The sequence below is a fragment of the Triticum dicoccoides genome, chromosome 7B, assembly GCF_002162155.2.
Source record: "Triticum dicoccoides isolate Atlit2015 ecotype Zavitan chromosome 7B, WEW_v2.0, whole genome shotgun sequence".
NCBI classification, from domain to species: Eukaryota; Viridiplantae; Streptophyta; class Magnoliopsida; order Poales; family Poaceae; genus Triticum; species Triticum dicoccoides.
The window spans coordinates 40,129,053-40,150,780 of record NC_041393.1 but is presented as its reverse complement, the minus strand read 5'-3'; the positions used below and the strand labels follow the sequence as shown (position 1 = coordinate 40,150,780).

General features: G+C 48.1%; 1 protein-coding gene across 1 annotated transcript; it reads left to right on the top strand.

Annotated features, from left to right (window-relative positions):
- Positions 1-2,852: 2,852 nt before the first annotated feature.
- LOC119337706 lies at positions 2,853-9,123 on the top strand. Its single transcript, XM_037609866.1, has 3 exons — positions 2,853-3,224; positions 3,893-6,048; positions 6,644-9,123. The coding sequence occupies exons 2-3, from the start codon at positions 3,924-3,926 to the stop codon at positions 8,707-8,709; spliced, it is 4,191 nt and encodes a 1,396-aa protein (XP_037465763.1). The 5' UTR covers positions 2,853-3,224; positions 3,893-3,923; the 3' UTR covers positions 8,710-9,123.
- The last annotated feature ends 12,605 nt before the right edge of the window (positions 9,124-21,728 follow it).

Sequence of the window (21,728 nt, the reverse complement as noted above, 5' to 3'; positions counted from 1 at the left end):
AACCGCGTTGTCATAACGCTTCCGCTTACGGTCTACGAGAGTACGTGGACGAACACTCTCCCCTCTCGTTGCTATGCATCACCATGATCTTGCGTGTGCGTAGGAAATTTTTTGAAATTACTACGTTCCTCAACATCATTACCCCCGCAGTCGGACCCACCACCTGGTCTCCACTGGACGCAATTATTGTCTCCCCGGTCGATCCCATCTCCTGACCCGGCTGAGCTCGCGTGGGTACAGCCGTCATGTCTTGGGAGGGCGTCTCCTCATGCCCAATGATTGGGGCTATCCCGTAATTATCCACTCCCGTCCATCCGGGAACATGCTCCGATGCCGGTGGCCCCGCATCCTGGACCTCCTGCCTCGTCGTTCCCACCGGAGTGAGGCCAGGCTCCTCTTGACCAGCCACGGGAGGCTGCAGGCCCCCACCTGATGCGACCACCAGAGACAGCTGGCCCGCATCTTTGTCGCGAGGCGGGGATGGCACGGTAATGATTGATGCCGGAATCCTCCTCGGTAGCTGCGCCTCTTTGTCCTGGTTCAAGTTTTGATCTCCTTCCCTGGTCAAAAGCTCTTCCGTGACCCCACCGTGTCGCTCCAACGGATCCTTATCATGTGCCTCCTCCACCCTCCTCGTCAGCCGGTCAAAAGCAGATGGTCTGACCGAGATCCTATCACGAACACTGGTGAACTTTCGCACAGGAATCACCGGCGGCGCCTCCATGGGTGACAACCGCCAGTCCTGGCCGCCGGCCCTCCGGCCACCTCTTTGAGTTTCATCCATGGCAGCGCCTCCACTAAGCCCTCCCGACAAACTACCTCTGGCATCCCGCACACCTGACTGCAACTGTCGCCGTGTCGTCGTCGGACCTCCGCCGCCGCCCATGCTGTCCTCGTCGGGGATGCCACTCTGCCCGCTGTCCGAGGAGCCGCCCAGGAACCATGGCTCGTCTGCCTCCTGAAAGTCAGTCACTTCATCCAGATGAATCAGGACCTTGTAATGCAAAACAGCCGGCTCTGTCATGTGAAGCTGCGGCCCTGGCTCTGGCACCGCCAACCAGCGCAGGGTGGGGATCGCCTCCGGCTCTGCCGTCCAGGCAGAGAGCTTGAACGAAGCAAGATTTTCCCTGGTCACCGTCTCCTGTGCAATGGATTCCACCAGGCACGATGAATCTAGCAGCCTCTCCACCACTTCTCTATCCCAAGCATGCGGAGGGATACCTTCAATCTCCAGCAGAACCTTGAATCGGAGCACCGCATGCGTGGCCTGAGCTTGCCTATTCCACTGACGGAAGACGAGGCGCACACCGCAGTGATCGATCGTCGGCATAGCCGACACCCGGTTTCTGAACTCCGGCCGGGCGAAGACGATGAGGAAGTCCTCCGGATGGTAACGATGCACCGACACCCAGTGTGCCTCGATGCCCGCCTTGGCCTGCAGGGCCTCGAGGATGAACGCCGGTGAAATGTCTCTCCTTGCACCAGCGACATAGGCAACCATGGAGAGCTGCAGGCGCCTCTCCATCTCGTCCAGGGAGTGAGAGCGGCGCACGATGCACACATCCCTGGGATCAAACTCCGAGTCCGCCGGAAGAACGAGCCGCGGCGCCTGGAGCAGGGGCCACACAGGATTGGCCGCATCACGAGCGGGGGGCGGCGGCGGTGGTGGCGCCATGCCCCGGCGCGGTTGTTGGAGAGAGCCCTCCCGGCTGGAACTAGCACCAGCGACCCCAGCCGGCCGTGAACCTTGCGCGGAAGCCGCGCCGGCGCCCCGACGAGCCACCCGGTCCGCAACGATGCGGCGCAGCACCTCCGGCGGCGACGGGTTGCGTGGGCGGTCGCAGTTGCGGGATCCATGCCCAGAGCGCCCGCACCTGATGCAGACTTCTTCGTTGGTGCAGTCGCGCCGAAAGTGGTCGTCTTGGAAGCAGCGAAAGCACAGGCCCGTCATCTCCGGCGAGACCTCGCGCCGAGGCTGAGGTGGGGAAGGATGGCGCTGCAGCCGAGGATCTTGGTCAAGGCGGCGTCGCCACTTGGACCGCTTGGAAGGAGGCGGCTGCACCCATGGAGCCTCATGCCGTCGAGCGTCAACCTCCGCACGCAGGCGAGATGAGACCTCCGCCTGCTCATGGGGGCCGGAGGAGGCCGAGGATGACGAAAGACCTAACCCCGACACCACCGGACGATCCTCAGCACGGCGCGCGGACGCCGATGACGAGCGGGACCCCGAAGCCATACCGTGGGAGAGGGAGAGGTGGCCGCCGCGGCCGGAGTGGCAGGCGGCGGGGTTTGAGGTGGACACACGGCGGGCTCAGGAGCGCGGAGGTCACGCGAGGCTTCAACACGAAAGTAAAGAGCACATGTCGCTGCATGTGTTATAAGTCTAGAATGTGAACCCAATGCAAAATCTAAGACTTGAATCCTACTTGTCTCATAAAAAACCCGTAACAATATGAGCTACGCTCAAATCATTTCCACCCTTCTCTCTCTCTCTTGCGCGCGTGCGCGTGGTCCACAGCGAAAACAACCCGCAACAATATGACGGCAGCAGCAGCGAAAAGGATGATCGTCCGCGCCGTGGCCGGTGCCGCCGGTCCGACACCAGCCAGACCCTGCCCGCCAGCCTGCCCAGCAGAGAAAAGGAAAATTCCTCGCCGCCGTCGCCTTCCTCCACGTAGGCATGGCCCGCCCTCTCCCCTGACATCCCGGGCCCACGCAACGTGGCACCCACCTACCAGTCAAACGAAGTGGGACAGCCGCATTAACAGAGAGACAGAAAGGCCGGGCCCGCCCACTCCCTTCCGCTTTCTCCGCCACTGCCCCCCTTCCTTTTCCCCTTTCTTTTTTTTTTCTCCTCTCTTTCCCTTCTCCTCGCCATCGCCGCCCCCCACCACCGCCACCAAATCCGCTTCGCTGCACCGCGAAGTCGCCGCCGAAAGCGGCGGTCCAAGCTCCCGACCCGCACTTCTATCAGCTGCTGCCCCACCGCGGGGAGACGAAGGCGCCCGGCACTGCATTTCTGCGCTGACGCCGCTGTGATTTGACCCCGGCGCTCGGCCGATCGCTTCTTGCCATTGGCTTCCTCCTTTTGGCCGGGTCGCTGGGTTCCAGCACAGCACAGGAGTTCAGCTCCGGCTGTTTTGTTCCTTCCGCTTCTTGGAGCTTTCCCCGCCCGAGCCTCGTGGTAGCCGCCAGCCCGCCCGCCCGCCAGAGCTTCCTCGGAGGTACGCTGTTGCTCATAGATAGCGAGCCCTGGGGGTCCCTGACCGACGGGATCGCTTACGCTCGTGTCTTGATTCTCTGTCTAGTGTTCGTTGTGGCCGGGGATTGAGTTCTCCGTGGGGAAGATCTGTGCTCGATAAGCAGTAAAGGTGATGGCGTTTCCATTGTTCGTGCTATGACTCACCTTCTCTAGACTCTAGTCGGGGTTTAGCTTATCGATTTCGCATCTGAAGCTCTTTTGATGCTAGATAGTGTCCCACCAGCGATGATCTGCCTGGTAACGGGCTTGCCTTTTCTTTGTTGTTGAGGAAATTGATTTGTGAATTGCCAATTGCTGGGCAATTTCTTAATAAGAGTTGCTTATTAGCTCGCCTTATGTTTGCGCTAGGGTACTCCCGATCTAATTTTACTAGCTAGTTCTCCTATGGATCTAACCATCTTGTATTTGGCTCAATTGCAAAAAATTGGTGCAGTTGGTCTACTGAACTGTGGTTATTCGGATTAGCTCGGCTCTCTTAAAAATTAGGAACAAACCATAACTTGCGTTGATTTGTTAAGTTAGCATAACAGATTTTTTTTGGAAATAATTTTATATGCACCAAGTGATACAAAATTCTATGTTTTACTAGATGAACCAACTGAATATTTTCTGTATTTTTTGCAATGCTAGGTTTGTGCTGGAGACTGAGAGGGTACATGCCATGGCTCTTGAGACAAAACAAGTTGGTCTGTGTATCAAGAAAGTTCTGAGGTCCTCCATTAGAACAAGCTACAGATGTGTCTCTGAACATCCAGTCCTGTTCAGTTTGGGTGTTTTGCTCTACTTATTGTACAGATCTGCCCCGGGATTCTTTGCGTTCCTTCTTTCCTCTTCACCTGTAATTATATGTACCACTCTTCTTCTGGGAATCCTACTGAGTTATGGAGACACGAACCTACCTGAAGCTAATGATGAGGATACCAAGACTACTCCAGAGATTCCAGCTTTTAAGATGGAGAATTCTTCAAGGGATGTTCAGTTTGGGTCAGATCAGAGAATTTCGGTGCCTAGTTTTAGGAATACTACAGAAAACTTCAAAGAAAGGGAAACAAAGCGGACAGGTTCTGTCAGAGAGAGGTCTACTCAGCTTGATGATGAGGTTCCTCTTCTGAGAAGAGTTGATGAAGAAGATGAGAGGTTTGAACATGGCGACAAACCTAAAACATTAACTCCATTTCCTTCCATGGTCAATTTCCGTGGAGAGGCTGGGATTAGGGAGGGCTTAAACTTTAACCAGGGAATGCAATTCGCAGATTCATTTTTTGTGACAGATATGGCTGATAGGAACGCTAGCTTATTTGAAGGTCTGGATGAGAAGAATGCACCCTTGGACATGTTCTCATCCAGTGAGAATTTTAATAAGCATGCTGAAATGCAGGAGAATCTGAATCTAGCAGCTAGCAAAGTGAGTGATTTCTCTGAAGAGAAGCTGACTGATGGGACAGCTGGAACTAGCAGACCAACTTATGCAGTTTCTGTGCGGCAGAATAAAAAGCTTGATGTGCTTAAGGTTAATACTAGCAAGGCCGTTGAGGAAAATCTCCTTGATTCCTCTCTTGGTTCACCATGGGCATCAGTTGGCAGTCAGGATGGTTCATCTGGTTTTGACTCTGATGGGGCTGAGAGTTCTTCACCTGATGCATCCATGACTGACATTGCACCAGTTCTTGATGAAATCGACCCTCTTCTGGGTGCTGATTTCACTCGTCCTGATCCCATTCCTAATGATGATTCAGACAGTGATTCACATGTCTCCTCGCAGGATCATGAAATGGATGATGATAGTAATGATGATGATGATGATGGCAACAATGATACTAAAGATGGTGGTGAGGAGAACAAGAAAGATGAAGGTCAGGAAGCTGCATTTATTTGGACAGCAGATGATGCAAAGAATCTGATGGATCTTGGATACTCTGAGATGGAAAGAAACCGTAGATTGGAGATTTTGATGGTTAGGCGAAGATCCAGGAAGAATATAATATTTGACATTGACAGTAACCTAACGGATGCCAATGGGAAAAGCGGAGATGACTTATCACGCTTTGGTGCACAAGTATCACACATCTCAGTAACAAGGAGGAACCCGTTTGACCTTCCATATGATTCTGACGAAGCGGCAATTCCTGGCTCAGCTCCTTCAATCCTGCATGCAAGAAAGAACCCATTTGATTTTCTTGAGCATTCCAGTGAAAGTGGCGTTTCTGCACATGATAATTTAAGCCCTGGGGAATCACCACAAACTTCTCATCGTGAAATATTTAGAAGGCACGAGAGCTTCAACTTTGGAACTACAGATGCTACGCAGGAGAGACGTTTGTCTAGATTGAGGCCATATTTTGTCCCTGAGACAGTAGAAGGGAGCACAAGTACTTTTCAAAGGCAGTTCAGTGACAAGAGTGAGTCCAAATTGAGTTCTGTTACTGAATCTGATATGGCTTCTTCGGTTGCCGATCAGGAGGAACACAAGGACCTCGATGAAAAGGATGTGCACAGGGAGCATGAGTCACCAGCTCTCCTGAGACAGGACAGTGACCTTGCAGATGCTGGCAGTGAATGTTCAGATGGTATCAACTCCGTGGATGTTGAACTAGACAACAGTGACATTGATGAGCGTGAGATTGCTCTGCATCATTTTGTCTTCGAAAGATCCGAAGAAAGAGAGGCATATCTTGTCTCAACAAAAGGGAAGGGTCATGATGACAATTACATGCTCAAGTCAGATGGGAATTCTACGGTGCCACTTCATCCAGTTGGTGACTTGCTTAGCTGGGATGATGGGGATGGTAAGCAACTTACATCTGACAACTTAAATGAATGAATACCCCGCGCACGATAGAGTTTTATTTGAACAACTAGCACTATTTCCCGCTCAACATCCTTACCTGAACGGATCAGCGTCGATATATATCCAACTGATGGATTTTTGTAAGTGTACTAAATATAGTATCACGACTAATGGGTATTCTCCAAAATCGTGTCTAAATTGATCATGAACGGCCGTAGTCGATTCCACCCCATTGTTTAATTTTGGATCAAACAGCCCGCCAACCATTTTGGTGTTATTATTGTAAATAGCATAATAATTCTAATACATGTCTAAGATGACCATGGTTGCGATCTGTTTAAGTATAGTTGTGATGGTCCATTGGTTGTGAACTATTTAGGCGCGGTGATGAAGATTTACCGGTTCAGTTCTGTTTAGTTACATTCATGATGATCTATCGGCTGTAATCTGAAGTACCGCTGTGAAGGTTTGTCGGTCGTAGTCCACTAATAAAATAGGTCCACCAAATTAACGGGTGGATGGGAATTTCTAGCTTTTCTCTCTTTTTCGGTCGTATTGTCTTCTTATTATATAATGGATGTACTCTTGTCCAGGTGAAAGCGTCCTGGGTGCCAAGTCTTCTATAGCACCAAACATAACAGCTGAAGTCTCAGAATGGCTTTCTTCTCCTAGGCCAGCTGAAGATCATGAATTGAGATCAAGGGACCTTGGTCTTGGTGCCACCAGTATTGCCGAGGAAGATGGAAATGTTGATTCCATGTCCTGTCCAAGCAATGAAATCCCATTACAAAACCTTATTCATGGGCCTATGGACTTGCTAACTGATTTTGAAAAGGAAACATTACCAGCAATATCTATGGACCTTCACCCTATCCCTGAGGAGAGGGTTCTCGAGAACTTCAACATGGAAGAAAAGCATGAAACTGGAGCGTTTACTGGTTCTGGTACTGCCATGACTGACTTGCATGTAATTGAAGAGCACTTTGATGTTGCATCGGAAGTAAGCCCAAGTTCTGTGGTTGCTTCCTTGTGTCCTCCTGGTGCGAGTGGTTCCAACCAATCTCCATCGATTGAACCTAAAGATGTCTCAAACCCATTTTTTTCGGTGGCTTCTGAACCTGACAGGGTGGATATGGTTGATATGAATGAAGAAATGACTTCTGATTATCTACTTGATTCTGATTCTGATGATGCTGATAGAATCTATCCTGAGCCTTTAGAGGATAACGGTATTGATGAAAGTTTCCTGTCGGAACTGGATGCGGTGGGAGACTTCCGGATAGAACCGGTGAGACTGGATCAGCAGGTGCCTGATCTTAGCTCCCGTACTTACAACCCTGCCGATGGTGTTGCAGAAGACTCCTTGATTAGCCCTAAGACTTCTGGTGACACTGCCACATCAGATGCCTGTGCATTAGACTCTGGCGGTCTGTCCCCATTGGTTGATTATCTAAGCGGCACTGATCCTGAATTCAGTTGGTCATTAGGATCATCTCATGATGATCCTGAGCAAACTGTCTACAATCCACGGCGAAGGATTCTTGAAGCAATGAACAGAGACTTGAATCTACCATGCGACGAACCAGAAGTCACAGAAATGCCTTCAGTCAATACACCATCTGAAGCATACTTAGTGGTTGGAACAACTGAACTGGAAGTTACTAAAAATGAGCCCGGGACAGCTAAAACTGATGCTGAGATGATGGCTGTTGATGCCAAGTCCCTGGAGGACATAGAGATGGCCTTTAAACAAGCGAGTGGTGGTGGTGTTGATGAGGCTGAAACCGCACACATCTCAGGCGTTGATATTGACTTGGAGCCTTTAGAGGGTTCTGAAGAACTGCATGTGATTGATGCAAAATCTGTTGAAGACATTTCTGCTGCTTTGAAGGAACACTCTAATGTTAATGTGAGCAATTGCTTCGAACAAAGCGAAGATGAAGTTGGATGTGGAGAGGTTGCAGAATGCGCGAAACACGACAGTCTTCCAGAAGGAACACATGTTGAAAGTCTACAGAAACACCTACCATGCCACGAGCCAGAAGTCACAGAAACACCTTCAGTCAATACTCTGTCAGAAGCATACTTAGCAGTTGGAGCAACTGAACTGGAAGTTACTAAAAATGAGCTTGGGACAGCTAAAACTGATGCTGAGATGATGGCTGTTGATGCCAAGTCCCTGGAGGACATAGAGATGGCCTTTAAACAAGCAAGTGCTGGTGGGGTTGATGGGCCCATCCTTGACGCTGAAACCGCACTTATCTCAGGCGTTGATATCGACTCAGAGCCTTTGGAGGGATCTGGACAGTTGCATGTCATTGATGCAAAATCAGTGGAGGACATTTCTGCTGTTCCAAAGGAACACTCTAGTGTTGATGTGAACAATTACTTTGAACAAAACGAAGATAAAGTTGGATATGCAGAGGCTGTCGAGCGCCCGAGACACGACAGTCTTCCAGAAGGAGCACATGTTGAAAGTCTGCATTTGGCCGGAGATGATAGGGAGCCTGAAAGCAACATGAGTTGTATCGAGGCGAAGACCATCGATGACATGAATGCAGTGTTCAAGAAGCTGTCTGATGGCCATGAGAAAAGTACTGTAAAGGCAATGGAGCCCGAGGATGATCGCGACGGAAGAGACGCAAGTGAACAACACTGAATTACTATCGTACGATTGGTAAAAGGGAATGCAAGTTGAAGAACCTTATTCTTGGTTCCCTTATGAAAGCACTCCACGGTACTTGGGTTCATATAGTTTCCAACACTGGAAATATGAAGTTTTGCTCTAGACTTTTGTGGATGGTATTTTTTTTTCCTTCTCCGTTTGAGGTTTTGACCGTTTGTATTCAATTTGATTCTATTTTTGCCCTTGCATTCTCTCCCTCCGCTGTCTGTAATTTGTTAGCTCGGGCAGTGTGGTGTGGTGACAGGGAGAGAGAACAGTGGATTCTATCATGTAATGTAGATTATCTTTCGCTACTTGATGGAGGTGAGATGGTTTGGTTGATGTAAGAGAGCTTGTGCAGTTGGAAATAGAGGGAGTACACAAGGCTGAGTGCATGCTTACAATCTATTTTTTTCCACTTGGACTGGTACTTTCGGAACTGCAGGTGTGAATAGAAACATGCCTGTCAGATTTATACTCCTTCCGTTCCTAAATATAAGTATGTAGTCCTAAAATTAGTGAGTTTACACTCTAAAATACGTTTATATACATCCGTATGTAGTCCGCATTGAAATCTAAAGACTTATATTTAGAACAGAGGGAGTAGCATCCAGTCTGCTTATTTTGCCTGCAAAAAATTTCTTTACCTCATGAAGAGAACTAGTAGAACCTTTGCTAAACCCTGCTACCAGACACAAGATAGCAAAACACCCTATGGGCCACTGAACTAATCCTGGTAGATCAAAAACAGCCTTGGTGTATTGGGAGAAGATTTGTGCCACGTCGACTGTGGGTCGCTGATCTGTGCTAGGATTCGTAAACTCGTTTCTGTATATCGCCTTTTCCCCTCGTATAGCGCTCCCAATATAACCATAATGTGTTTGTAAATGGTGAAACGATATACCTGTTCATCAATGCCCTGTGATTTTGGGTCGCCATGTACATACCACAGACAATTAGGAGATTTTTCTTTTGAGAAGCCAGAGAATTAGGTGTTTTGTTTGTTTGAGATCAAGGAAATTTTTCCTTTGAGAAACCAGAGAATTTGGAGTTTTTTTTTTTTTTTTTTTGCTGGATGGGTATTAGCGAAATCACTAGTTACGGGGTAACCCTAACAAATGTCATTCCCCACCTTCTCAGGTGCCAACAAGTGGGGTACTGCATGTGCGTCACTTCTCGCAACCTGGTGTTTTTTTCCGTAGATTCGTTTATTTAAAATGTTTTATCTCCTGAACTGTGCGTCCAAATACTGAACCATTTTCATTGTTGGATTTCTCACGTCGAGATCTTCAAAACTAGATCTCATGCTAATAGGTGTCGATGAACTTTTTTCATGAAAAAAATCAAAAACCAAAAAGAGTAAGAAAAAAAATAGGTCGAGCTTCCCACGAAAGCAAATATGTGTTTTCTTACATAAGTGTGCTTTTCCTTTCAAGCTTATCCGTGTTTTTCCTTTTTTGAGAAGCACAACTTAAATCTGTGCTTTCATTAGTAAATTTGTGTTTATCGTGGAAGCACAAGTTGTGCTTCTCGCTGTTAGAAGGGAGAGAGGGATTGGTGGAATAGTTCGTTGTATTGCTTGAGCCTGATGAGCATATATATAGGAGTACATGATCATCTTGAAGTACAAGGCAAGGTAGAATAATATCCTACTCTATCCTAGCTTTCCTAATAATCACGATACTCAACATCCCCCTGCAGTCAGAACGGTAGCGACGCAGATGGTGAGACTGGTGAAGAATCCGAAGGCACCCGACGGACACTCCCCCACAATCGTAACGGTCGATGCATCGCGAAGTCGTGGCTGGAGTGGAAACCGACGAGGTTGCTCAAGCAAGGCCGTAGCCCTTTGTGCCGTTTGTCGAGGTAGCCAAGAGCGTAGGTGGTGGAGCCGTGCTCGAGGTAACCGTGCGAATAATGCCGTGGTCGATGTCGAGCCGGGGTAGCCGGTGTCGAGGAAGTCACCGTGGAGCCGCAGGCGCGAGGAGGCGTCGAGTTAGTCATGGGCGCAATGGTGTCGAAGTAGTGGTGCGCCGAGAAGAAGACGTTGTTGACGACGCGTCGCGGGGGTTTTTCCAAGCCCGAGGACACATCGTGGACGAAGGCACGCATCGGTGTTGCCAGTATCGGGCATGCGTAGACGAACGAAGACGAAGTTGACAAAGCGCCGCTCCAGGCTTGCCAGGCCCGGGGACACATCATGGACGAAGGCATGCATCGGTGTTGCCAGCACCGGGCATGCGTAGAAGGGGACCTACACGAGCTGTACGCCATGTCAAAGAAGTCGGAGAGGCTAGCAGAGACGAACTCGATGACGGTTGCGGCGCCAATAGGTGCGGGGCCGATGTCGCCCGCGGTTGTCAGAGTAGACGAAGTGGTCGAGGTAGATGACGGCGATGGGCTAGTGCTGGATGAAGACGAAGGAGGTGGACGAGCGATGGCGGCTATGGGGGTAGCGGCGGCTAGATTAGGAGTGCGGCGGCGGTGCTCGAAGTAGGCGAAGAACCCTGACAGCGCGTGGCGAAGACCGGCGCGGACGGTGGCGTTCGCACTCCAAGGAAGACGGCGCGGCGCATACCACGGGAGGTCGACGCGTGGTGACGGCGGAGTGGACCGCGGGCCGCGGCGCTACGGCCCGAAGGGGCGACGCAGTGGCGTCGGGCAGGGGGGCGACGTGCGTGAAAACCTCGGGGCAGCGGTGGGGACCGCGAGCCGCAGCGCTACAGCCCGAAGGGGCGGCGAAGTGCCGAAACCCGGGGTCGGTGCAACCACGGGAACAGTCTCGCGACGGCGGCATGGACCGCATGCCACGCTCGCTATGGCCCGACGAGGTGATGCAGCGGCGGCTCGTGGGTCGGTGCAACCACGTGGACGACCTGGATCGGACGACATCGGGGCGGCTGTGGACCGCGGGCCGCGGCACTGCGCCCTGAAGGGGCGATGTAGCGGTGACGCGGGTCGGTGCAACCGAGAGAAGAACCACGGGGCGGCGGCGCTGCGGCCCGACGGGGCGACGCAATGGCAGCCCAATTCTCGATTGGTGGAGGGGCGCGCTGAACTCGGGAACGATCTTCACGGGACCTGCGGAGGCGCGCACCACCGACTGGCCAGGTCGGTCGTGCGACGTAGATGGGGCGGATCACGGCGGCGAGCGGGTGATCAAGCCGATTGCGCGTGAGGTCGGGGATGCCGCTCGGTGGAGGCAGAGTCTGAGATGAAGCCAGCGATGACGGACGACATGCGAAGTCGGGCGCTCGAGCGCGTCAGCACCAACACCCGGGATGCCAAAGCAACACCGACGCCCGGGCAGCGAGGCCCGAGCGACCAATGGAGCAGCGGCGCCTGAGCAGAGACAGCCGACGAGTCTGATGCAGTCTGATACCATGTTAGAAGGGAGAGAGAGGAATTGGTGGAATAGTTTGTTGTATTGCTTGCGTCTGATGGGCATATATATAGGAGTACATAATCATCTTGGAGTACAAGGCAAGGTAAAATAATATCCTACTCTATCCTAGCTTTCCTAATAATCACGATACTCAACACTCGCGAGTGTGGAAGTAAATATGTGCCTCCACAAGAAGCAGAACTATGCTTTCTAGTGAGGCACAAACTGTGTTTTTCTTTATTTTGAAAGGACAACTGTGCTTAGCACATGGTGTGCCTCTTGCAGAAAAGCACTATTCTCGAAGAACCACCCTCCTCGCCCCTCCAAAAAAATCCTCCAAAACTTAGAGAAAACCAAGCAAAAACCGAAAAGCCAAAAAACAAAAAATATCTAAAACCCAGAAACATGTATTTAAAAAAAGAAATCCAAAGGGAGCGCCCATCACGCAACATGGGGCGGTGTTCTGGTCACATTACTTGAGAGCTCGCATGCCAAGAAAGTAACCCTTGCGGGAGCCCCACAAGGGGTAAGGGCATCTCCAACATAGACCCTCAAACTGTCCGCAACCTTTCAGGCCGCGCGGTCCAGACGTGTGTTCCTATCAAACGCGGTCATGTATCCATTCGCTGACTAGTCCGGACATCTTTTTTCTGCAAATCGAAAGCAAACTGGGGGTGGAGGGGCTTTGCGGTAATCCAGATCACCGTCACGTAAGACTCTGACACCCCAGACCCATCGATCACTACTAGGGAAAACCCTAGTAATAGCGCTTGTTTTTGAGCTAGCAGTAGCGCTTGTACCAGCGCTACCACTAAGGCGCTACAACTATACCTAGTTAGCAGTAGTGCTTCTTTTGAAAAGCGCTGCTAATAGTACTAAGTAGCAGTAGCGCTTCTTCTAAAAAGCGCTGCTGCTAACTTTTCCTATATTTTTAAAAATACAACTTATTTTCGTTGTGGTTTTATATACAATACTTTCATCACATGATTTTATGACCATGATTAGTTATTATATATAACAGTGGGTGAAATGAACGTGGAGTAGATTCAAGTGGAGGCAACATGTGGAGCATGTCGAAAGTACTACTGATCCAAACTTGATCTAGTTTGCATTAGTAGTATTTTTGATGTGCGCCACATGTTGCCTCCACTTAAATCTAATCCATGTTCATTTCATCTACTGATATATATATATAATAACTTATCATGCTCATATAACAACTTAGCATCATGCATCATCGATCATAATAATAAATAACTCATCATTGGTATCATAATAACAAGTCATACTCATCATCATCGATCATACAACTTATACCGATACCACATCATCATCATAGTCATCTAACCAATCATACTTAGTTGTTCTTAGCACATAATTATGAGTATTAGCTAGGACCTACTACCTTCTCCTAGATAAAATAGCATAAAACAATATAGCCCCTGACTCTCTATTATGGAGAATGGAGATTAACCTGTCTTCAATTCTTGCCTCTCGCACGATCTTGCTTCCCAGAACCTCCCTACAACTGACCATACATTTTTTTCCATTCTTTGATTATCAGGTCTTCACTGTTTTTAGAAATCCGATATTCACATGTGTGACTCGTAGGATGACCTGGCTGTATGTTCAAAACATCAAGGCGACCATTCTGATACATCAGATGAGGCACACAATCCGACGGGATTTTCTGTTGAAAAACATAGTAATAACTTCGTAGTTAGCAATGTACTTAAGTTTTAAAAGAATTTATGCAAAAGATGCACGGATGTCGTAATAGTTAAAAATCTTACCATGGCATCTCCATGGATGTTAGCGTGGTTCAACACGTGCACTAGTGGCACGTATTCACCATAATGTGGAGGAGTTTGATAATAGGTATTGCAATTCTCAAGATTAGTACAAAATGCGATCAGATGATTTTTCTCCTGATAAGTTAACTCAGAGCCATCGATGTAGTAGGTTCTGTCTACCATCTTCCGCACATTGTTTGAAGAATGAAAATAAGCTATCAATGGAAATAAGTTATCAACTATTTTGAAATAAATAATATAAATTAGTTAATAACTATGTTTGAGAAACTCACATAGCGGTAGAATTGGAAGTGTATCAATAATGACCCAAATGTCCATATTGTCTTGGTCGATGTCAGGATCACCAAGATCCATGGTGACAAGCATACCCTCATAAAAATCATACATCTTGCAAAGTGCTACCCAATTTTTGCAACCAAAATGGGTTACGCTCTCAGAATTGTACAGATTTACTTCAAAATCCATACCATGATGGGTCCTTAGGTGAATTTTCTTTGTTTCGAAATTTTCATGGTCTTCAAAATCCATCCTCTCCAAGACATAGCGTCTTGCATGGCATGGGTTAAGCTACTCAAATTGTAAAATATAAAAATTAAACATTGAAATAGTTGAAGTCATGCTTAATTACAAAAAAACACTTGTCGTCGTTGCGTACCGTTTCAACATCGAAGGTCTCTTGGAGCTTAATGCTGAAGAGCCGATCTTCGTCCAGGTGAGGCCTGTCACACAGACCTCATTCGTCGTTGCACCAGCTGCACTCCCCCGGGAGACTTTCATTGTCCGATGACAACATTTCCTACGTTCATAATTCAAAGATTAAAATTCAATATATGTACTACAAAAATTAAATTAGATCATTATTATTCATCACGGGTTGACTATCGGTCTGTCGAGTCTTTTTCTTGAAAACTCTCAACTCATGTGGTGTATACATTCAACCGTTGGTGGTGGTGGAGACTCTCACTCACTGATTCCTCTCTGACATTTGCGACCGTCGGTGATGGTCGTTACTCCTCCTTCCCCTAGTGCATAACAAAGGTCTAGCACCCGGAGAAGAAGGAGAAACGACCCCCACAACAACAGTCGGGCTTGTTCGTCCTCTCTCATATATGGTGTATACACTCCCTCACTGATTTTTCAACCTTCGATGATGGAGCCTCGACAGACTTAAAGTCAACCCAAAATGTCATTTAATTATTTTTCTAGAAAATCCATGCCACTCGATATTTCCTACATATTCTAGCACAAGTCATGCCAGAATTCACGAAAAAATCCGGCATGACCTTTGTTAAAAAAGGACATATCGAGCGCCTGAAATTTGCCGGAACGGAAATTAATTAACACTCCGGCAAAACATAGGCCACTATAGGAGGTGTAACCTGCAAACATGGCCGGCCACTTGGGCAAGCACATATCCTATTTGTGCAACACAACATATACATGTTTATATCTACATCATATGAGCATTCAAACTTGATGGAGTAGTTTTCCAATTTGAGCATTCAATAAGCAAAACCAAATTGTAAAATAAAATATTATTGAAATTAGCATTCATTCAATAAGCAAAACTAAATCATCTCTTTCGTCCGTACATCGTCGAATATTATCACTAATAGATCTCGAATAGTATCATACATATAGCATCACTAATACAGCTAAAACCGTAGCGAACGACGGGTATCGGCGTGGGCGGTGCACACCCAAAGAGAAGGAACCATCACATGATCATAGCTCCAGTGAGATCCCTGAAGAACCTCCTAGATATTGGAGAACCTGCCCTCCAACGCAACCATGTAGTGACGGACGTGCTCGTCCTCCTCGCTGACACGGTGATGTACCACCTCCGCGGGGTCCTCAAGCCTCCACACCCTCACTGGCCCACGCGACCGTCACCAAAGAAGGTTCGGGTCAATGATGGGCTGGCTTCTCACCAAGTTGCGCCCCCCGGAAGGTAGCACCTCCCAGTACCAGCCCGGCGAAGCCCAGTCCTGTACATGGCTCCTCACCGAGCCCAGGCCTCCTCCACCGAGTCGACGATGAGGATGTGGGATAGGCATCGTCAACGTCGATGCAGGAATAATTGCTTTAACTAAAAAATAACAACAAATGTGACACCTAAAACACCTAAATTCTATTTACTACACCTCATTAAAAACCTACATTTTGAACATGATTCGATCATAACTAGGGTTCATACTACATTATTCTAAGATTAAACACCTAAAATACCTAAATTAATGTTGGGGAACGTTGCAGAAAATAAAAAATTTCCTACGGTTTCACCAAGATCCATCTATGAGTTCATCTAAGCAACGAGTGATAGGAGTGCATCTACATACCTTTGTAGATTGCGAGCGGAAGCGTTCAAGAGAACGGGGTTGAGGGAGTCGTACTCGTCGTGATCCAAATCACCGATGACCAAGTGCCGAACGGACAACACCTCCGCGTTCAACACATGTACGGAGCGGATGACGTCTCCTCCTTCTTGATCCATCAAGGGAAAAGGAGAGGTTGATGAAGATCCAGCAGCACGACGACGTGGTGGTGGATGCAGCAGAGTTCCGGCAGGGCTTCGCCAAGCAACTACAGGAGGAGGAGGTGTAGCAAGGGGAGAGGGAGGCGCCAAAACTTCAGGTGCGGCTGCCCTCCCTCCCCCTCCTTTATATAGGCCCCCAGGGGGGGCGCCGGCCCTAGAGATGGGATCTCTAGGGGGGCGGCGGCCAAGGGGGGTGGAGTGCCCCCCAAGGCAAGTGGAGGCGCCCCCTCCCATAGGGTTCCCAACCCTAGACGCAGAGGGGGCCCAGGGGGGCGCACCAGCCCACCAAGGGCTGGTTCCCCTCCCACTTCAGCCCGCGGGGCCCTCCGGGATAGGTGGCCCCACCCGGTGGACCCCCGGGACCCTTCCGGTGGTCCCGGTACAATACCGGTGACCCCCGAAACTTTCCCGGTGGCCGAAACTGCACTTCCTATATATAATTCTTTACCTCCGAACTATTCCGGAACTCCTCGTGACGTCCGGGATCTCATCCGGGCCTCCGAACAACTTTTGGTTTGCTGCATACTTATATTCATACAACCCTAGCGTCACCGAACCTTAAGTGTGTAGACCCTATGGGTTCGGGAGACATGCAAACATGACCGAGACGGCTCTCCGGTCAATAACCAACAGCGGGATCTGGATACCCATGTTGGCTCCCACATGCTCCTCGATGATCTCATCGGATGAACCACGATGTCGAGGATTCAATCAACCCCATATACAATTCCCTTTGTCAAACGGTATGTTACTTGCCCGAGACTCGATCGTCGGTATCCCAATACCTCGTTCAGTCTCGTTACCGGCAAGTCACTTTACTCGTGCCATAATGCATGATCCCGTGACCAGACACTTGGTCACTTTGAGCTCATTATGATGATGCATTACCGAGTGGGCCCGGAGATACCTCTCCGTCATACGGAGTGACAAATCCCAGTCTCGATCCATGTCAACCCAACAGACACTTTCGGAGATACCTGTAGTGCACCTTTATAGTCACCCAGTTATGTTGTGACGTTTGGTACACCCAAAGCACTCCTACGGTATCCGGGAGTTACACGATCTCATGGTCTAAGGAAAATATACTTGACATTGGAAAAGCTCTAGCAAAACGAACTACACGATCTTGTGCTATGCTTAGGATTGGGTCTTGTCCATCACATCATTCCCCCAATGATGTGATCCCATTATCAACGACATATAATGTCCATAGTCAGGAAACCATGACTATCTGTTGATCAACGAGCTAGTCAACTAGAGGCTTATTAGGGACATATTATGGTCTATGTATTCACACGTGTATTACGATTTCCGGATAATACAATTATAGCATGAATAAAGACAATTATCATGAACAAGGAAATATAATAATAACTCTTTTATTATTGCCTCTAGGGCATATTTCCAACAGTCTCCCACTTGCACTAGAGTCAATAATTTAGTTACATTGTGATGAATCGAACACCCATAGAGTTCTGGTGTTGATCATGTTTTGCTCGCGAAAGAGGTTTAGTCAACGGATCTGCGACATTCAGATCCGTATGTACTTTGCAAATATCTATGTCTCCATCTTGAACATTTTCACGGATGGAGTTGAAACGACGCTTGATGTGCCTGGTCTTCTTGTGAAACCTGGGCTCCTTGGCAAGGGCAATAGCTCCAGTGTTGTCAGAGAGGAGTTTGATCGGCCCCGACGCATTGGGTATGACTCCTAGGTCGGTGATGAACTCCTTCACCCAAATTGCTTCATGCGCTGCCTCCGAGGCTGCCATGTACTTCGCTTCACATGTAGATCCCGCCACGACGCTCTGCTTGCAGCTGCACCAGCTTACTGCTCCACCATTCAACATATACACGTATCCGGTTTGTGACTTAAGAGTCATCCAGATCTGTGTCGAAGCTAGCATTGGCGTAACCCTTTACGACGAGCTCTTCGTCACCTCCATAAACAAGAAACATGTCCTTTGTCCTTTTCAGGTACTTCAGGATATTCTTGACCGTTGTCCAGTGTTCCTTGCCGGGATTACTTTGGTACCTTCCTACCAAACTTACGACAAGGTTTACATCAGGTCTGTTACACAGCATGGCATACATAATAGATCCTATGGCTGAAGCATAGGGGATGACACTCATCTCTTCTTTATCTTTTGTCGTGGTCGGGCATTGAGCCGAGCTCAATCTCACACCTTGCAATACAGGCAAGAACCCTTTCTTGGACTGATCCATTTTGAACTTCTTCAAAATCTTATCAAGGTATGTGCTTTGTGAAATACCTATGAGGCGTCTTGATCTATCCCTATAGATCTTGATGCCTAATATGTAAGCAACTTCTCCAAGGTCCTTCATTGAAAAACACTTATTCAAGTAGGCCTTAATGCTGTCCAAAAGTTCTATATCATTTCCCATCAAGAGTATGTCATCTACATATAATATGAGAAATGCTACAGAGCTCCCACTCACTTTCTTGTAAACGCAGGCTTCTCCATAAGTCTGCATAAACCCAAACGCTTTGATCATCTCATCAAAGCGAATGTTCCAACTCCGAGATGCTTGCACCAGCCCATAAATGGATCGCTGGAGCTTGCATACTTTGTTAGCATTCTTAGGATCGACAAAACCCTCTGGCTGCATCATATACAGTTCTTCCTTAAGATGTCCGTTAAGGAATGCCGTTTTGATGTCCATCTGCCATATCTCATAATCATAGTATGCAGCAATTGCTAACATGATTCGGACGGACTTCAGCTTCGCTACGGGAGAGAAAGTCTCATCGTAGTCAACCCCTTGAACTTGCCGATAACCCTTAGCGACAGGTCGAGATTTATAGATGGTAATATTACCATCCGCGTCCGTCTTCTTCTTAAAGATCCATTTGTTTTCTATCGCTCGCCGATCATCAGGCAAGTCTGTCAAAGTCCATACTTTGTTTTCATTCATGGATTCTATCTCGGATTGCATGGCTTCATTTGTTGGAATCTGGGCCCGCCATCGCTTCTTCATAGTTCGAAGGTTCACCGTTGTCTAACAACATGATTTCCAGGACAGGGTTGCCATACCACTCTGGTGTGGAACGTGTCCTTGTGGACCTACAAAGTTCAGTAGCAACTTGATCCGAAGTACCTTGATCATCATCATTAATTTCCTCTCCAGTTGGTGTAGGCACCACAGGAACATTTTCCTGAGCTGCACTACTTTCTGGTTCAAGAGGTAGTACTTCATCGAGTTCTACTTTCCTCCCACTTACTTCTTTCGAGAGAAACTCTTTTTCTAGAAAGGATCCGTTCTTGGCAACAAAGATCTTGCCCCCGGATCTTAAGTAGAAGGTATACCCAATGGTTTCCTTAGGGTATCCTATGAAGACGCATTTTCCCGACTTGGGTTCGAGCTTTTCAGGTTGAAGTTTCTTGACATAAGCATCGCATCCCCAAACTTTTAGAAACAACAGCTTAGGTTTCTTCCCAAACCATAATTCATACGGTGTCATCTCAACGGATTTAGACGGAGCCCTATTTAAAGTGAATGTAGCTGTCTCTAGAGCATATCCCCAAAATGATAGCGGTAAATCGGTAAGAGACATCATAGACCGCACCATATCCAATAGAGTGCGATTACGACGTTCGGACACACTGTTACGCTGAGGTGTTCCAGGCGGCGTGAGTTGTGAAACGATTCCACATTTCCTTAAGTGCGTACCAAATTCGTGACTTAAATATTCTCCTCCATGATCTGATCGTAAGAACTTTATCTTTCGGTCACGTTGATTCTCTACCTCATTCTGAAATTCCTTGAACTTTTCAAAGGTCTCAGACTTGTGTTTCATCAAGTAGACATACCCATATCTACTCAAGTCATCAGTGAGAGTGAGAACATAACGATATCCTCCGCGAGCCTCAACGCTCATTGGACCGCACACATCGGTATGTATGATTTCCAATAAGTTGGTAGCTCGCTCCATTGTTCCGGAGAACGGAGTCTTGGTCATTTTGCCCATGAGGCATGGTTCGCATGTGTCAAATGATTCATAATCGAGAGACTCTAAGAGTCCATCAGCATGGAGCTTCTTCATGTGCTTGACACCAATGTGACCAACGCGGCAGTGCCACAAGTATGTGGGACTATCGTTATCAACTTTACATCTTTTGGTATTCACACTATGAATATGTGTAACATTACGTTCGAGATTCATTAAGAATAAACCATTGACCATCGGGGCATGACCATAAAACATATCTCTCATATAAATAGAACAACCATTATTCTCGGATTTAAATGAGTAGCCATCTCGTATCAAACGAGATCCAGATACAATGTTCATGCTCAAACTTGGCACTAAATAACAATTATTGAGGTTTAAAACTAATCCCGTAGGTAAATGTAGAGGTAGTGTGCCGACGGCGATCACATCGACCTTGGAACCATTCCCGACGCGCATCGTCACCTCGTCCTTCGCCGGTCTCCGCTTATGCCGCAGCTCCTGCTGTGAGTTACAAATATGAGCAACGGCACCGATATCAAATACCCAGGAGTTACTACGATTACTGGTAAGGTACACATCAATTACATGTATATCAAATATACCTTTAGTGTTGCCGGCCTTCTTGTCCGCTAAGTATTTGGGGCAGTTCCGCTTCCAGTGACCCTTCCCTTTGCAATAAAAGCACTCAGTCTCAGGCTTGGGTCCATTCTTTGACTTCTTCCCGGCAACTGGCTTACCGGACGCGGCAACATCCTTGCCATCCTTCTTGAAGTTCTTCTTACCCTTGCCCTTCTTGAACTTGGTGGTTTTATTGACCATCAACACTTGATGTTCTTTCTTGATTTCTACCTCTGCCGACTTCAGCATTGAAAATACTTCAGGAATGGTTTTCACCATCCCCTGCATATTGTAGTTCATCACAAAGCTCTTGTAGCTTGGTGGGAGCGACTGAAGGATTCTGTCAATGACCGCCTCGTCCGGGAGGTTAATGTCCAGCTGGGACAGGCGGTTGTGCAACCCAGACATTTTGAGTATGTGCTCACTGACAGAACTATTTTCCTCCATCTTACAACTGTAGAACTTGTCGGAGACTTCATATCTCTCGACCCGGGCATGAGCTTGGAAAACCATTTTCAGCTCCTCGAACATCTCATATGCTCCGTGTTGCTCAAAACACTTTTGGAGCCCCGGTTCTAAGCTGTAAAGCATGCCGCACTGAACGAGGGAGTAATCATCAGCACATGACTGCCAAGCGTTCATAACGTCTTAGTTCTCTGGGATGGGTGCTTCACCTAGCGGTCC